At 32.3% G+C, this 19,691-nt stretch overlaps 1 protein-coding gene across 6 annotated transcripts in view; it reads left to right on the forward strand.

The window, feature by feature from the left end:
- Positions 1 to 19,691, forward strand: part of LOC127864471 (insulin-like growth factor-binding protein complex acid labile subunit) — a 349,772-nt gene that overhangs the window by 66,947 nt on the left and 263,134 nt on the right. For all 6 annotated transcript variants that reach the window (XM_052404091.1, XM_052404094.1, XM_052404090.1 and 3 more), the window contains one exon: positions 14,458 to 14,529. In XM_052404091.1, coding sequence (XP_052260051.1) covers positions 14,458 to 14,529 — 72 coding nt within the window. The remainder of the gene's footprint in view (positions 1 to 14,457; positions 14,530 to 19,691) is intronic.

Here is a 19,691-nt window from a genome sequence, read left to right on the forward strand (position 1 = left end):
CTTCCCTTTTGTTTTTTTACTTTTGACCTTGAAGCGACCTTGATTTTGAATTTTTACCACTCAAAATGTGCAGCTACATGAGATACACATGCATGCAAAATATCAAGTTGCTGTCTTCACTATTGCAAAAAATATGGCCAAAGTTAAAGTTTTCGGACAGACAGACTGACAGTTCAACTGCTATATGCCACCCTACCAGGGCCATAAAAAACAATTAAACATATATTATAGTTTAAATTTAGAAAAAGGTTCTAGTTGACCATTACTATAAATATAGATGTTTAAAAAAATACAGGGCGTGCAGATTGAAGTGAAGAGCGAGTGGATTGTCAGGCTCACTTGCCCTGCAGGGCGAGTGGCGCTGGAAAAATTCTTCGAGGCCTACTAATTTATATTTTCTTTTCATTTGGTAAAAATAGTATGTGAACATTTTCAGGGCTTCCCCTGGCTCAAACATTTTTTTGAGCCAAAATCGCCTTGTTTTGGCAAAATTCTTCTATTTTATGCTATTTTTAAGTTTTAATGAAGAAAAAGTTGTAGCCAAATAGAATTTTCATTAGCCAAATAGATCAATTAGTAGCCATTGGCTAATTTGGCGAATGGCAGAGTTAGCTCTGATTTTTATCAGTACGATATAATGCAAGGATATTAATTATCTTAGTTGTCTAATTCATTGAAATGATCTTCCCGGATTTTCAAAATCATTATTGGAAAAGTCCGAGGACCAACGGTATTTCATAAGGACTGCTTGAAAGGATTTTTTGGAAAATAAATTGACATACAAAAAAATGTCTACATTATTTTTTGTTCTGCGTCAGAGCTCCAGATAAGGTTTTGTGAAATTCTTAACGTTACTTCCAGATTTTCAAAAATAATTCTTAACTCTGCAATGTTATTCTTAAAGTTACTACTAAGTTTCGGAAGATAAGTCTTAACATTTCTAAATGACCTAAAAATAAGTAATAATTGGTGTCATCGTATAATAGCCGATGGCCGATATATCATATGATGTGCAGGACATTTCTATCTTCATACACATCATACAAATAATCAATTTCAAATACAAAATAACTAGCCTCGGGGTACCAATTCTCGAACGGAACCAAATCTTGAACATTTTTTATAAATTATAAAATTTACTCAAGGTGGAGTCGTTTAATTTGAAATCGGGTCATACATTAAGCAAGTCCAATATAAATACATTCTATTGGCAAACTTTCAACTTGACAGCCCTTCTGCGTAAACACAACTGCAGACGAAGATTCATTGAACCAAGTAAAATTTTAACCTGGTAAATGTGTGGTTAATTCAGTTTAAATAATACTAAACAGATCATTATTAATCATCAACTTGTTTTCTTTTATAAGATTCTAACAATATGAGAGATGTTTTGATTCACCTTTAAGGCATATTATTGGATACATGTCAGTGTAAATATGTAATGTAAATGTCTGATGGCTTGCGTGAGTGAACATTCGATAATTGGTTCCAAACCGGTTGCAAAATGTTAACAGAACCAACTTCATTTGAACATCGGTAAGGTCAAGTTATGAACGCTTGTTTTCTTAACATTTTATAGTTTCAGAAAGGGAAGTCTTTTACCTGAAATATCAGCTTATATTTTTTTAAATCTTGAAACAGTTTGATAAATTAAATAAAATTCTTTAGAGAATTGATACCCTGAGGATAATATTTGAAATACAAGCACAGGGTTATGCAAGGGATTCAATTTACTTATCATTAAAGCAAAGTATACTGATTTATGATTTTTTTGTTGCAAAAAATGGGAAAACATGAGAATTAAAACTTTACAGTTCCACTTCTAAAATGCAATTTAAGGTAGCGCATACTTAAACTTAGAAGTAGCAAGATGTTTCATGACTAACCTGTAATCTTGCTAATACATATTTATATTATTATTATTTTGTTTCACTTAAAGTAGAAATATATTTTAATAACTTCGTTAATATGAGAACTATGATAGTATAATGACCTAAAGGCAATTGACAACGATGGCTCCTCTGAACCCTCTCTTGAAAACAAAATTTGCAACTTGTGTCATTTCATGGAACTGGAACACATAAATTCTTTTCTTGTGTTCTTCTACAGAATAACTGTACCCATTAAAGATGCAAAATTCCATGCAATTGAATAAATGATAACATGTGGTAAGCTAAATGTATCCATGTGATCTTTCGGACGCAATATATAGTTTCCGAAGCATGCTCTTACCTCGTAAAGTCGCCATGATACATGAAAGTAGGTTTGCGCATGCGTAACCTTCGCTCAGCCCAACTGCAGTGTTGAGCATGCGCAAAGTGTAGCGGGAATATACAAAATATACACGAAACACGGTGTTTATATATTCCACGACCGGACAGGAAACTGAGACTCAATAAACATGTTTAAGAAGGTAGACTGTTCTCATGATTTGAACCATACAGATAAATATCAGACAAATGATTTTGTTCGATCTTATTTATATTGGGTCTTGACCCAATACTTAGGTACGACCCAATAAATACCTAATTGACCCAACAATTCGGGTGTGAGACTTACATACGTCCCAATACGTTGGTGAGTATAAAACTATAAATATATATATATATATATATATATATATATATATATATATAACGGATATACACGTTCTTGTTGAGTACATTCAAAACTATCATACTGACACTTGTATGTGCCCCTACATTGCTCAATTTCAAGCAATGTGTACAATATTGCGGTTAATAACTCAATAAAGTTCAGCTCTCATGTATCGTTGTCCCGTGTATTTTACACATTAACGTAAGTATATATGAGTGTGCATTTTTGTCTATCAGGCAGATTTATATTAACATATCATTTTTATGCGTCGCGTAGTCATTAGTTATGATAAAATTTATGATAAAATACCGTTTTTTATAGAATAGATATTAGGCAAGATAGCCCTAGTTTTTTTTAATACCAAGATACCTATTAATGATAAAGTCACGTGCCATTGAAACTTGTCTGTTGAGCTTTTGGAAATACATCATTCCCACGTTGTCAATGATCTATTTGCTCTCCTTTTTAATACTCATATTATTATATATTCGTCCTTTTCGAAATTGAAATACAATATACATGCGCCACTACCACTATTCAATGAGAAAAAGTTTGTATTTGATGTATCTGTCTAAGACTTTTTTTTACACAAGTTTCTTGAGAGGAAAATCAAATAGGAAATCGAAAACCAACTATATAACACATTCTTATTTTTATGGTAAGCTAAATTATTAAACGTACATAGGAACACGTGTTTTGATCAACACTAATGTATATGTGTAGGCTGAGGTCCATATACAGTTTATGGTTGCCTGGCTGGTCACTATAATGCAATTGCGACCGAAGTGGAGTTTAATATTTCTTATATTACACCAAAGAGTGTTCCCTGTATCATTGTACAGTGTTGTACCGGCTTTCCGTACTTTTATGTTTCATGCAATTGAATGCTCAATCGATGACGTATATCGTGTGACGTAGTTTTTCTGACAAAACATTCCAGTTGGAGCTAAATTATCTGGATGTTAAGGACATTTCGGACGTGTTTTTTATTAAGTTAGTTATTTGTATAAGGCATCGAACGAGTGCAAAATGTATTTTGGATCGTGTGTTTATCATACATAATGTAAACTTCGATAGGAATACAATAAAATAGTGTGATTTAAAATAAGTTTCCATAAAGGTACGGAATAAAAGAAAATGGAAGTGAATATATTTTCGAATTTATTGTTATAAACATTGGATTAACGTTGGTATTGAGGTAAGCATGTTGTTTATACTAAATTAAGTTGTTGTTTCATCTACTCTTGTAAGAGCTGACATAGCGTCAATGCGGTTCAATAACAGGCTTCAACACAGTGCACCTTTAGTGATGCGTACGGTAACCCCGAACGGTCCATATACAAAAAATAGTGACCGGTCCATATACTCTATAGGTTTCTAAATGGCAGTTTACAGACTGAAACCGGTCATATAAATATGAAAGGACCAATATCTCTGAGGTGAGGTTATTTATACCTCTCAATGGGGTATACCTGTAGTCAAGTAACGCCTTGTTGGGATCTTCACTTTTCTTTAGCATTTGCTTATTTGTTCGAACTTATATTACAGTTTGTCCCATACTTTTACCAAAACGCGGTCTCGATATTGTGTGTTTGAAATGGTACTCTGCGGTAAATTTCTTAAATTCATTACAAGCGAGCTGCGGTCAATTATCAGTAACACGTTGATCAATGTAGCAAAATCGCGGAATTAGATTTGTTTCAGATACGCGACACTATTTCCTTAACTTAATAAACAATCAAGCTTTCCAACTTCTGGTCATTTTGAAAAATAGTCCAATCAACAATAATGTCTGCATTGGTATTTAAACAAATCTGCACTGATCTTTGATGACGGCCTATCAGGAATTTCACTGGAATTATTGGCTCTTTATGATTCATTGAATACATTGTAGATTTCTCTACTTTATCCTCTACGTCTGTCATCATTCCGCACCAGAACATACATTCGCATGCTCTTTTGTTCATGATACTATACATTGATATGTTCGATGCACACTGTTTTGGGATTATTACCTTTAACGATTTGTATACAATTGTATCACATATTCATGTGAGATTGTGTCTGAGCGTTAAATGAAGTCTGGTACTTTGTTCTGGCTATCCTTTCTCAAACCAGGGTTTTATACATGCATGTCCTCATCTTCTTCATAAACTCTGTTTAAACGCCCTATATTTCTTAGACAAAGGTAAATGAGCACTCAACTGTAATTGATTGATATCGATTTCTGGTACTTTGTCCTGAGTATCAGGTAATTTATTTCTTGACACAAACATTGTTTTACCAGATTTATAGTTCAACTTGAAGTCATAAGTGTGTAATTGCAAGAGAAATCCACTATCGATTAAGAGGCTTGTGATTTATCTCTACTGTAAACTCGCGTCCATACAACTAATGGTATACTTTTTTCAACAAATACAATAGCAAGAGTCTTTTTTTCAATTCGAAATTATCTCTACTGTGTTGGATTCAATGCGCGAAATACATATGCAGTCTATTTTTCTTTTTGCAAAAAGACTGCTGCAAGTCCAAATGAACTAGCATCTACGCTCAACGTTTGACCCTAACATGGATTCTAAAAAACTAAAATAGGTCTGTGTCATTTTCCAACTATTTTTGAATTGACCAGTCGCCAAAGTATCGATCGCTCCGCCCACATTCTTCGATCAGCCAATGAAATATCGATTTTTCACACACCCCTCAGCAACGCTTATCTGGCCGCCATTTTGTCGGACAAAAAAAGCGTATCGTACATATGGAATGGACGTAATTTTTAAGAGTTTACACAGTTCTATATCAAATGCATGATCATTACTGTTCGATCATTATTCAACATTGTAGGTGCTATACATACTTTATAAAAGGTTATTATTTTATCTTTATTTCTTGAACATATGAACGAGTAATGAGAAAACAAACTCAATAAATATTGTAACTAAATCAGTTGTGTGTTCTATAAAACGTGTTATACCGTATGATGCACAATATTTTTAAGCAATTTGGACAACATAATAATTGCCACACGTGCTTATTAATCTCAGCGTAATTGTCGATGATTAATAAATGACAGTATGTTGCGTGGATCTCGGAATGAATGAACATTTTAGGAATTGTTAGGTACTGTACACAAGAAAAGAAATATTTAATTACATAAATGATTTCCAATTATATATTTATTTTCTGTGGATCATAAACAATCGAAATCATTATAAATTGTTAACTTAAATATTGTTTTAACTAAAGTTAAAACAACAAAAAGGTGATTTCAACGCGGCTTAGCTAGCTTAAAGCGACTGCAAGTGTAAAATGTAAGGCTAATAGTAATACAACAACAACAACAACATTTCTAATAGAACATATATTAATACGGGGAGAAATGTGAAAATTGCAATTAACATATTAGGGCCATCTTGCTATAAATAAACAAATGCATAATATGCTAAATGTATTCAATTCGAATGTTCGTGAACAGCACCGTAATACCAAAATTTCATTTTTCGATAGTGAAATGTAGCAGGTTCCCATTAAACATAAATGAAATAAAATGCATATTAGATCTGTTAATGAAACCACGAAATTAGGCCTGTATTATATTATGGTTACAATCAAAATTTAATTTATATCTAAATTTAAAAAATCGGTGTCTTTTTAAAAATAACACAATAAAACAAAGATCTAAACATTTTTAATAAACAAAAAACCCATCATGATATGGATGTGTTATTTGCATTTAATAAAAATATTTTCAAAATTATATATGAATAGCAACCGGAATCACTGCCAGACGGTTTTAATACAAGTTCAAAATCAATATGAAATAAATGCTCATTTTTACACCTGATTTTTCATCAACTTCCTATAATTAATATGTATAAGAAACGTTTCTGATAGTTAACTAATTTATTTTGATTACGCCATTTCTCTCTAAAGCATTTATGATTGTATTAAAGTTGTACAAAGCAGTTTAGTTTAGTGTGCGGCTTTAATAAAAATAGCATGATACATCGTTACAGGTATAGTATTTCACTCACGTAATGCGCTATAATTGCGATCTGCTTGTCGAAGTTTTCTAATCACTAGACAACGTGACTATGTGGGCGGAGCGATCGATAATTTGGCGACTGGTCAATTGGCGCACTTATTTCTGACATATTTGGCAAACATTCCTGCAGGTATGTGATGAAGCTTAGACACCCAGCAAACATGTCATATCGGTCCTATGTTGGCCCGATATCATTTCCAATGCCGGGCCAATATCGGGTTTTATATCGGTTCGACATCGGATGTGCAACACAACTACATATCGGCACGATATATATTATACATATGTATTTAAGATGTGCATCCGACACCATGCCGATATTTGTAAAACATATATTTTTAATCAACAAATAAAAAACAAACGCATATATTAACCTGCGTTCCTTTTAGATCCAGTATAGTCACTGTCATGACAGTTTCACATAAGCGTCCTACTTACCTAAAACTGAAGCTGAAGCCTCGCTTCGTCCGCTTTAAGCAATTATGTTTTATATATATCTAGACCCTTATGGCCTTTCCTTTAATCTTCTGATTTATATTATAATACCAAATCGGCGTTTGCAAAGAAACATTTCTTATACCAACCACTGCGATATTAGAAACTTATTCGCAGGATATGTGAATTTGGTGTGTAACTGTTGCTTTTTTAGCGGATGTATCAGGATGGCATATTACATCACACATCACGCCTTATCGATCGTTCCATAATTTAACGTTAAATATAAAAGACTCTGCCCTATTACGTTCTAAATTGTGATCTCATTAAGATCAGTTTTCGTTACAATACTGAGAATATTATGATAACACACAACCAGAAATAGTATCTGAATATTATTTTTATTAGTTTTATTATTACACAAAGTTCCATAATAATGATGAAAGCTTGGGTAAGCGCAAGGTTAAGGTAAATGCAAATGATTGTTGGTTAAAACGGTTAAAAGGTTAGCCTTACCTTACACTATGTAATGAAGTAGTCCCTACAATTATTCGCACCTCAACGTTAACGTATTCGGTATATTCGGCCTTTCAATATTGTCTGAACTTTTTTTATTTTGTCTTATATTAATGTCGATCGTCCATACTCATAACACAAACTTCTTTAGAAAGATATTTTTCTTAAGCGCGTTACTTGCCCAATTTTATCTCGTTCACTAATATATGCACGTGAAATCATAGCATTAGCTTTCCTTTTGCAATCACCTTGGTTTAATAAATATGATTGTACACATTGTTTTTATATTTGAAATATTTTAAAATCAATGTTCAAATGTTATGTTGTGCAGCCATAAAGCAAAGTAACGATTTACACATACAAGTGGATTAATTATACGTTAAGGCCAGACATTTTTATATCGCATACCATTTTTGTAATGAAAAAAAAAACAACAACACACAAACAAACGCACATAAACAAAAGGTACGGTGTTTAACAAGTATCGAACACAGAACTACAAAATCGTGTGACGTTATGATGATCAACAATATTCGGAAATCTGTACACAGATAATTTAAACACACACATATGAAAGAATCTAAAAAGCAATTCTTGTTTTAAAACGAAGCGTTACACATTGATTTATATATATATATATATATATATATATATATATATATATATATATATATATATATATATATTTGGGTACTTATTTTCTTTTTAAGTGCATAGTTCGGAAGTCAGTCAACGAGACATCAATTGCTTCGTAAATTTATGGAAAATACCATAAACATGCGAAATTAATCCTTATATCATGGGCAACAAAGTTTGCGACATGTTTTATTATTCAAATTATTTCTCACACTTTAATAAAGATGTACAATATTTATAAGTAAATGGTTATAAAAATATGCTGATTGAGCGTTTTGGTTTCCGGAATGCTCAGTCATTGAGTCTTTATCGCTTTTGGGATTCTTATAACTCCTTAGGTATCCAGTAGCTTATTTTAAAGTTATACGAAAAATGAAACCGGTTTCTTAATCAATATGGCTACCGAATTTCGATGGGAGATTTACCTAATTCACGAACAACGTAATATATACCATACCCAAAAATCATAACAATAGTTAAAGTGTGGTTATTATGATAACATATTTATTATGATACACTGATTGTATTCATAGTTTCATTTAGTAATAGCAAATTTTGTGTTAAGGAACAATTAACGCATTCCTTTTTCAGACCGAATAGCGAACTTATATGTCCGTTTTAAATAACTACATTATAAAATGCTTATCACACAGCTATGAAAAATAGTTTATATGTAGCTAAATTATACAAACATTGCTCTAACACGTGACTATTTAATATGGTTTATTTAAACCCAATACCCTTTTTTACGACTGAATTATAGCAATTAAAATTTACCTTATAGCAAAATATATCTGCTTTCCTTATTCAAACCGTTTACAGAACTGTCATATTCTTTTAACAATAATCATTCATAGTAATGATTATTCAAACTGTATTATATAACTAAAAAAATCATGTCATTAAATTATATAAGGGACCGGTTTTTCCTTAATAACTTTAACATAAACATCTACTTATTAATACAAATGATTTAACATAAAGCTAGGGTGTCAACATTTATATCCTAAATATTTCCAATTCGTTCTGATTTCTAGTCATTCAGTTTCTTTTCCAAAAATTGCTGAACATGGGATCTGTATTTGTTTTGTTTTTTAATTTGTGTGATATAAATTAACATGAAGTCATGATTTCTAGATATATTGATATATTCTAACACATTTTTACACAAATTGCTTAATTTGAAATGTAAATTCTTATTTCGGGGTGACATGTGGAACAACACCCAGTGTCGTTTTTTTAAATCAAATACAATATAAAACAAGGCATATTCGAATTTAAATAATAACTTTACATTTTTCTAACTGTTCCAGATTTCTATAAAAACCGTCTGTAGCATTAATAACCGAGCCTTTATTTGAACACATTCCACTTATTTTAATCAGAATAAATCCAGTTCCAACTAGCGGGTGAATACTGATCAATGTACCCTTTTATTATTATATTAAATATATTTCGCCTGCTATTGAGTCATTATTTATCGGATTTTTTTTCAGATATGTAATACGGAACAAATATCTCATTTATAATTAAAACCGAAAAATGAAATGGTACACGCTTATTTAGAAAATGCATATCCATGTTCACAATTCCCATTTTTTGTAGTCAGGAATATGTAAATTATGATTTCTACAAAATACCTACACACGTATTGTTAATTCATGTTACTGTTACTATTATTCTCGGCTGGATTTGAAGTAAGGATTGAATACCTTACTAAATCCATAATATGAACTGCTTCGACCATCCGAATGTGTATACATGTAATATTTTTATAGACAAATAAATATATCATGACAATTGTATCGTGTAAGTGGTGGCTTTGGCTTTGGAGATGGCGGCAGAGGCGGTGGTTGTGGTGAGAATACAATGTCCTGGCAATAATGGTGATGGATGTTGTGGTGTTGGCTTGGTGGCGGTTGTTTTTATTGCGGCGGTGGTTGCAGTGGTTGCAATGGTGGTAGTATTAGCGTTGGTAGTGATTGTGGCGGTAGAAGTTGCGATGGCGGCGGTAGTTGCGACGGTGGTGGTGGTAGTGGCAAAAGTTGCTATGTTTTTTTGGTGGTTATGACTTAACATGATGGATTCCGATGTTTCTGATGATGACAGTGATGGATCAAAGTTTTGTGTTGATGGATTGAAAATTATCGATACATTCAAATATAAATTTGATTTAGGTTGTCGTGGAGATGAAGATAATGTTGAGAATAAATATCGATTATGATGATAATACAATTCTAGCCGAGGAAAGTGTGATGTTGAAGATACTGACGACGATGTTGATGATCAATATGATAATTATATTGATGATCATGATGAGAACGAAGACGCTACCAAAAGGGTTATAATAATGCTGATTATAATGTAGATGGTGGTGCTGCTGCTGGTGTTGTTTCTGTTTATGATGATTATTATAGTTTTGTGTGTATTATGGCATTAATCAAGAACGTTTTACTTTTTATAAACTATTTGAGTCACTGTCAATTGTATGTGGTTGTTTTTACGTTTAGCGAGCTTTGCAACACTCAGTTATTATTTTTAACTTAACCAGTAAATAATTGATATGCTCCAAATACGTAACATTCTCCAAATAATTTGTTTTTCGTATTTTGTTCGCTACATAAGTTTCTTAAAACATGTCAAGTATTTGGCATCCTGACACCTACCACGGACTATGTTATTGGTTCAGTGGTTTCCACATCGATTTAAGCCATTTTCTTGCCCTAGCAAACATCTTCTAATGGTGAATAGTTCTTTGAGACTGAACAATTAGAAGGTAAATACACATACTGGAACGCATCTATAATAGAAGTAGATGCCATCAAGTGCATCATCAACCTTATCATCAACCTAATCATTATTTTGTTCTTCATCGTTCAACGTATTTATTAATGGGCGAGTCTATTATAATATCTGATCAGCGGAAAAATAAAATTAGATGAATGCATGTGAACATGATGTAGTGAAAATAAACCCGTTGAACTATGAAAATAACAAATTACAAACTGTTTGAAGCAATGCAAAATATTGCTATGTTTTTTAATAAGGAATAGCTCCTCTGAAAGTAAGAGAATATACACGGCGAATAATACGAACAACAATATTCAAGCAATTGATGGGTCATATTTACAGCTCCATGCATCATATTGTTACTATGCTGATCAAGTCAAGTTCACGTTATGATTAATAAAAATAAGCTTTTTATGTACATTTTTTATTCAAAGTCCCCATGTTTCTTGGTAAAAAGTCCCAATACAATAATTTTCCTGAAACATGTTCTAATACGTTCGTTTACGGTATACAGCTGAGGAAGTCACGTGCCGTATAAATTCTTGTCGCGTGCGTTAATTTAGTGTAGCTTTCATTGTCCAAAAAAACGAAACAATAGTTTTCCCGGACTAGGGACTAGTTCGTTCTTTAAGAAAACTAAGGCGGCTTTTCAACTGATACAGTCAGTTTCCGTTTAAATGAAACCCGTGCACTTGACTATTCATGTAAGGTATTTAAAACGTTTGTTTTCATATTAAATTATATTGGTCATGTTACGTAAACAGATGCCATATATACGAGTTTCCCGACTCTAGACTAACACGTTCTTGCAGAGTACATGTCAACTTATCATGTTGATAGAGTGCCGTCTAAATTTATCACTTGCATGCGATTCGTTATCTAATTTAGTGGTTGTATTGCATTAAAATGCACACAACCAATATTTGTATTGTCCAAAATTGCAAAACTTTATCTTTCATGGACTTTAATATTCGTGTAAGAACACAAGCAGCTTCAAAGCTTATACCGTGATTATTGCATCTTGTACACATAGAGATTTAACCAATGTTGCGTTCTTGTTTCATAATTTATATCGACAGTGCTAATCTTTCAGCGTCCAAAAATACACAAGCATGTAGGACGGATATATAATCATGTAAAGTGCACATGACCATTCATATAGTTCAGCCAGTGTTTAAACTTTCTTTAAAGTATGGTGCCCATTTTCCAGCGTCCAAACGTTAAACTAAGCGTTTTCCCATAGCATTTTCATTTTCCAAACTGAAAAGCACCCTTTCGATGAAAGTTTATTACCCATATCCAACAAATTGGTGTATAATTCGAGAGAAGCTTGATGTCTATCCCTAGATGTTTATGTAACAATATCTTATTATTTTAAAAGCAGCAAATAGAAAAAAATAGTCTATAATAAAGAAGTAAAGAGTTGGTTTTGCCAAGGCAAATGAAGCTTGACTGTTTTTGGTGACACTACACTTTTTTATTTCATTTGTTATCAATTCAACAATCATTTTATTAGTGTCAATACAAACTTTTTGAAAAACAAAAGACTCATAACGTTGTTTAAGGATATAAAAACATCATTGTCCTGTCTTTTTGTCCTTAATATAGTTGATATAAAACATAAACTGTTATTGAAACTATATTATGCAATTATGTATAAGTATAAACCGGTACTTGAACATGTTTGCATTTAATATTCTATTCGAAAAGAAAGCACCTTTACTTCTGACAATACTTGCTTGAGTTAGCAAAAGAGGCTAAGTAATTGCAGCGTTTTATTGTCCGATTTATTTCATTAGTTTCACCCTTATGTAGGCGCAAACCACCAAATAATCCTCATCCATCATCTCCTCCCCTAACCTCCTCCTCCTCCCCTCTACTCCTCCTCCTCTTCATCTCATCATCATCATCAATCAACTCATCATCATCATCATCATCAACATCATCATCATCATCATCATCTTCATCAATCATTATCAATCATCATCATCACATCAATCATCATCATCATCATCATCATCATCATCATCATCATCATCATCATCACATCATCATCATCATCATCATCATCATCATCATCATCATCATCATCATCAATATCATCATCATCATCATCATCATCATCATCATCATCATCATCATCATCATCATCATCATCATCATCATCATCATCATCATCATCATCATCATCATCATCATCATCATCATCATCATCATCCTCATCATCATCACCATTATCCTCCTCCTCCTCCTCATCTTCTTCACCATCATCATCATCATCATCATCATCATCATCATCATCATCATCATCATCATCATCATCATCATCATCATCATCATCGCCATCGCCATCACCATCATCATCATCATCATCATTTATCATTATCCTCCTCCTCCTCCTCCTCATCATCATCATTATCATCATCATCACCATCATCATCATCATCATCATTTACAGCAACAACATCAACAACATCATTATCCTCTTTCTCATTCTCCTCCTCTTCATCTTCTTCATCAAAAGCAGCAGCATCATCATCATTATTATCATCAACAACAAAACCATCATCACCATCTTCATAATAGACATTATCATCAGCATCATCATCATCATCGACTTCATCATGATTATCATCGTCATCATCATCACCATCATCATTGTAATCATCATTCTGTTCTTTTTCATCATCATCATATTCTTCATCACCATTATTATCATATAAAGCTTAAGCAATGTGTTTCCTTGTGTTGCTTGAAGGGTTAATCACATGGCATAGGTCGTTATTATTCGGTTGGCGTTCAGAGAATTATGTCAACCTATATGCTTTTTGTGATCAATAACTAATTATCTTCTATTATGTGTTTTATTTGTTTAAAGCACTATTTGTATCAGTATTGTTGCCGTTAATAATTTAATAAATAAACAGCAAACAATATTCAAACTAAATAGCGCTTCTTTTTAATAAATATAATAAGAAAACTGAAGGTTAAATCTGAATAAATTGTAAACGGTTTGAATATATACTGTTAGGTGAGTAGTAGTATATGGGTAGCTATTTAGTTGATGTAGCGTTTAACGCAATTGTGTTGTCGTTGATGCAGTACAAATATTTATAGTTAATTTTATAAATTGGTGCTTAGTTAAATGTGATTTGTATGCGAACAAATCATGTCCTCGCAAAATTTGATGGGGTGATGCTTCGTATATTGCCCAGATGATGATGATGATTATGATGATGATGAGTTATCGGGGTGTAGTGTACGGAAGAACTGTCTCTGATGTGTGCCGTTGTCTTATGTGTGTCATTTGTTTAAGGTTGCTTAGAGGCATAAGCAGATTTACATTAACCATTTCTTAGCTTATTTGAAATATATGATTATTTGTTTCGCAGTGGAATATTTTCACTTGATAAGTTCAGTTAACTTTGTCTTTATTCCAGGTATTTATCCCACAACTTGATATCATCGCTTCCTTTAGATGCATTTCAAGGACTGTCGAATCTACAGAAATTGTAAGTTGTTTTCAGAATCAAACGTTGTACATATAATGTATGTGAACTTATAATTTCCTAATTGTTTCATAGTTGCTTCAGATTGATGCACAACTTATGATCGTTCTCAGATAAAGAAAATACAGTATTTAAAGAGTTGTTTAGGTGTAATTTAATCATTTTGAAAACAATTTCATTTTTAAACCGATCAGCGGAAACCTTTGCTAAACCGACATTTTGCGAAATTAAGTATTCGTTATCATTTAAATATGCCTTTATACGAAACAATTATTGGATATATGCTTTTTGTGATTAATAACTGATTATCATCGCGTTAAAATATATGTATTGTTTCATTATGGACGTTGTAGGTAAACAAATAGCCTTTCGATTAGCCATTAGATTGTTACCTTTTATCATCGGATTTCTTTGTTCATTGTTATTGTAATATTGTCCTATGGTATATTTTACCACTGTATGCATGGAACAAATCTCGATATATGTTTACTTGATTTAAGAATTATTTTTATTTATAGTTATTAGTTGGTTAATGTAATCAGTATTGTTACACATGTGTCAATTTTTTGTTTTAAAAATATTAATAAAAATGTATTTTTGTAATCGTTAAACACATTCTAATGAGAAACATTTTTATTTTATTGCATGCATGCAGCAATTAACTTGATTTAGTTGTATACATATTATACATATTATTGCTCAATAGTTGTTATTTAATTATATTTTTATAACTATTGAAATGATATATTCCAAGATATTATTTTTCCCCTAACAAATGGGGAAGTCACAGGATGGTAAAGTAATCCGCCTTTTAAAACAGTTAACAATCCTACTACTTAAGAGTTGTGAAACAAATTGTGAGCAAGTGAACCTGTGAACCTTGATAGTTTGAATAATGTGTTCACATATTCGGAGATTTTAAGCCTTTAAATATGTTTTTCATTTTACACTTGCGCCGCAATTAATTTAAACGTATGCCCGCTAGAGCCCTGCACATTATCTACTCATATCATTTATACTTTCGCACCAAAAAATTTGGTAACATGTTAAGTGAGTACAACAGTTGAATGGAGTGTATTGGTGACATAAGAACTCAATTTATTGTTTAAGATATATCTGTATTTAAATAATAATTACAATACATTGTTTTCCCTCTTAAATAAGTTGGCTTATGAGAAATAACAACCAAACTGTGTTACAGTGTGAACTAAAAATATATCAATAATTAAATGGTATCAATAAAATTCTCTCCTGCAATATTTAATTTAACAAAATACGAACATTTCGTCCATGCTTAAAAAAAACAATATTTTTGAAGCTTCCTGATAAAAATACATTTAGTTTATGTAATACGATTGCATCAAAATCATTAAATATGTATATTATGTCATTCTAATATGTTTAATGATGTAAAACACATTTTGTCTGATTGCTTTTACCGTTGATTATTTACAACGTAACATCAAACACTATTTAAACTAAATGGCGCTTCTTTTTAATGAAGGTAATTTGTTTTAGTGTAAAGGTTAATCTGAATAAACGGTTAGCTGTTTTGCAATATACTGTTAGGTTAATAGCAGAAGGACTTTAGCTAGATTAGTAACCGTCCTAGTATTTTACTTGTGTTGTTTTTGATATAGTACTTGAATGTATAGTTTATATAGTGTAGCTTAGTTTAATGCTAGCAGTGTTCAAAATAATCAAGTTTTCGTAAAATTTGATAGTGTGATACTGCGTAAAAAACACAAATGATGACGATGGTGATGATGATATAGTTGTTGTTGTGTTCTATGATGAAGATTATGATTACGATATATTTTAAAATACGAACGATCTGCCAAATTTAAGTGCTATACAAACCAAATACTTTTTAATGACTTTTAAAATGGTCTGTAACGTTTTTAACAAAGATATGTTGAACCATTAATATCTTTATTAAAAAGAGTATTCAAGGGACTTAAATCTTGTAAAACAAGTTACAGACTGGTAAACATGAACATTGCAATAAAACATATGTTTTCAATGTTTTCAATGGTTTTGAAAGTATAGTACTTAGCCATAAGGCTGTTTTTACTAAAACATATATTGCATATTAATTCAACAATAAACTTTCTAATTGAATGTTCAATTTTTCAAACTTTAATACGCATGCTCACTTTTTCTTTGGACATCAAAGTGTAAAGTCTATCGCAAAATATGTGTCTTGTTGGGATCTTCACTTTTCTTAAGCTTCTCTTTGCTTGATTGTTTGAACATATCTTTCAGTTTGTCCCATTCTTTGAATAAAACGCTGTCTCGATATTGTATGTTTGTCACTCTTCGCCAAATTCCTTAAATTGACTACTCGCGAATTGCGGTCATTTATCCGTAACACGTTCATCAATGTAGCCAAATCGCTTAATTTGTGGGTTTTTTTCAGTTACGAAATAACTTTTCCTGGACGTTACAAATGGAGGTTTTTAGCTTCTGGTCATTTTGAAAAATAGTCCAGTCAACGAATAATGTCTGCCTTGTTATTCAAACACATCTTTACCGATCTTTGATGACGGCCTATCAGACATTTACTGGGCAACAACGGCTCTTTATGATTCATTTTACTAGTGTTCAGTGCACAAACTTTAGATTTCTCTACTTTATCCTCTATGTCTCTCATCAATACGAACCAGAACATAAATTCGCATACTCTCTTTTGTCATGCTACTAAACATTGATGTGTTCGATGCACAATGTGCAACATTTCACGTTGTAGCCGTTTTGGGATTATAACATATAACGCTTTGTTTACAATTCCATCAACATATTCGTGAGGTTGTGTCTAAGCGTTTAATGGAGTCTTGTACTTATGTTCTGGTCATCCTTTCTCAATCAAGGGTTTGATACATCGCATGTCCTCATCTTCTTCAGAAGCTTTATTTCAAAACCCGATATTTCAACTCAGACATATTAAATAAAAGCATGCACGTTTAGTAATTAAACTCACTCATACATCACAAAGTATCTCTCACACTGAACTTCTCTCAGTCTTGATTGGGTTAGTATTGTGAAAAGGATTAGTGTCAGAGTGAATACCCTGTTCCAATACAATTGAATTACATATTCAAATATGCACTGATCTTTGATGACGGCCTATCAGGCATTTCACTGGAATTATTAGCTCTTTATGATTCATTGATTACATTGTAGATTTCTCTACTTTATCCTCTACGTCTCTCATCAATCCGCACCAGAACATACATTCGCATGCTCTTTTGTTCATGCTACTATGCATTGATATGTTTGATGCACAATGTTTTGGGATTATTACCTTTAACGAGTTGTATACAATTGTATCACATATTCATGTGAGATTGTGTCTGAGCGTTTAATGAAGTCTGGTACTTTTTTCTGGCTATCCTTTCTCAAACAAGGGTTTTATGCATGCATGTCCTCATCTTCTTCATATACTTTGTTTAAACGCCCTATATTTCTCCTCAGACAAAGGTAAACGAGCACGCAACTGGAATTGATTGATATCAATTTCTGGTACTTTGTCCTGAGTATAAGGTAATTTATTTTTTGACACAAACATTGTTATACCAGATTTATAGTTCAAATTGAAGTCATACTTGTGTAATCGCAAGAGAAATCCACTATCGATTAAGAGGCTTGTGTTTTGTCTCTACTGTAAACTCGCGTCCATACAAATAATGGTATACTTTTTTCAACAAACACAATTGCAACAGTCCTTTTCCAATTCGAAATGATCTCTACTGTGTTGTATTCAATGCGCGGGATACATATGCCGTCTATTTTTCGTTTTGCAAAAAGACTGCTGAAAGTCCAAATGAACCAGCATCTACGCTCAACGTTTGACCCTAACTTGGATTCTTAAAAACTAAAACAGGTTTTCAACTGCCAGTCTGTGTCATTTTCCGACTATTTTTGAATTGGCGCACTTATTTCTGACATATTTGGCAAACATTCCTGCAGATATGTGATGAAGCTTAGACACCAAGCAAACATGTCATATCGGTCCTATGTTGGCCCGATATTATTTCCAATGCCCGGCCAATATCGGGTTTTATATCGGTTCGACATCGGATGTGCAACACGGCTACATATCGACCCGATATATACTATATATATCTATTTAAGATGTGCAACCGACATCATGCCGATAATTGTAAAACATATATTTTAATCAACAAATACAAAACAAACGCATATATTAAACTGCGTTCCTTTTAGATCCAGTATAGTTATTGTCATGACAGTTTCACATTAGCGTCCTACTTACCTAAAACTGAAGCTGAAGCCTCGCTTCGTCCGCTTTAAGAAATTATGTTCGATATATATCTAGACCCTTATGGCCTATCCTGTGATCTTCTGATTTATATTATAATACCAAATCGGCGTTTGCAATGAAACATTTCTTATACTAACCACTGCGATATTATGAACATATTCGCAGGATATATGAATTTGGTGTGCAACTGTTTTTTTCTTAACGGACGTATCAGGATGACATATTACATCACACATCAAGCCTTATCGAACGTTCCATAATTCAACGTTAAATATAAAAGACGCTGCCCTATTACGCTCTAAATGGTGATTTCATTAAGATCAGTTTTCGTTACAATACTGAGAATATTATGATAACACACATCCAGAGATTGTATCTGAATAGTATTTTTTTAGTTTTATTATTACACAAAGTTCCATAATAATGATGAAAGCTTGGGTAAGCGCAAGGTTAAGGTAAATGCAAATGATTATGGGTTAAAACGTTTAAAAGGTTAGCTTATACTATGTAATGAAGTAGTCCCTACAATTATTCGAACCTCAACGTTTAAGTATTCGGTGTATTCGGCCTTTCAATATTGTCTGAACTTTTTTTTGTATTTTGTCTTATATTAATATCCATCGTCCATACTCAAAACACAAACTTCTTAAGAAAGATATATTTCTTAAGCGCGTATCTTGCCCAACTCTATTTCGTTTACTAATATATGCACGTGCAATTATAGCATTAGCTTTTCTTTTGCAATCACCTTGATTTAATAAATATGATTGTACACATTGTTTTTTTATTTAAAATATTTTAAAATCAATGTTCAAATGTTATGTTGTGCAGCCATAAAGCAATGTAACGATTTACACATACAAGTGTATTAATTATACGT

The sequence above is a fragment of the Dreissena polymorpha genome, chromosome 1 (genome assembly GCF_020536995.1).
Source record: "Dreissena polymorpha isolate Duluth1 chromosome 1, UMN_Dpol_1.0, whole genome shotgun sequence".
Lineage (NCBI taxonomy): Eukaryota > Metazoa > Mollusca > Bivalvia > Myida > Dreissenidae > Dreissena > Dreissena polymorpha.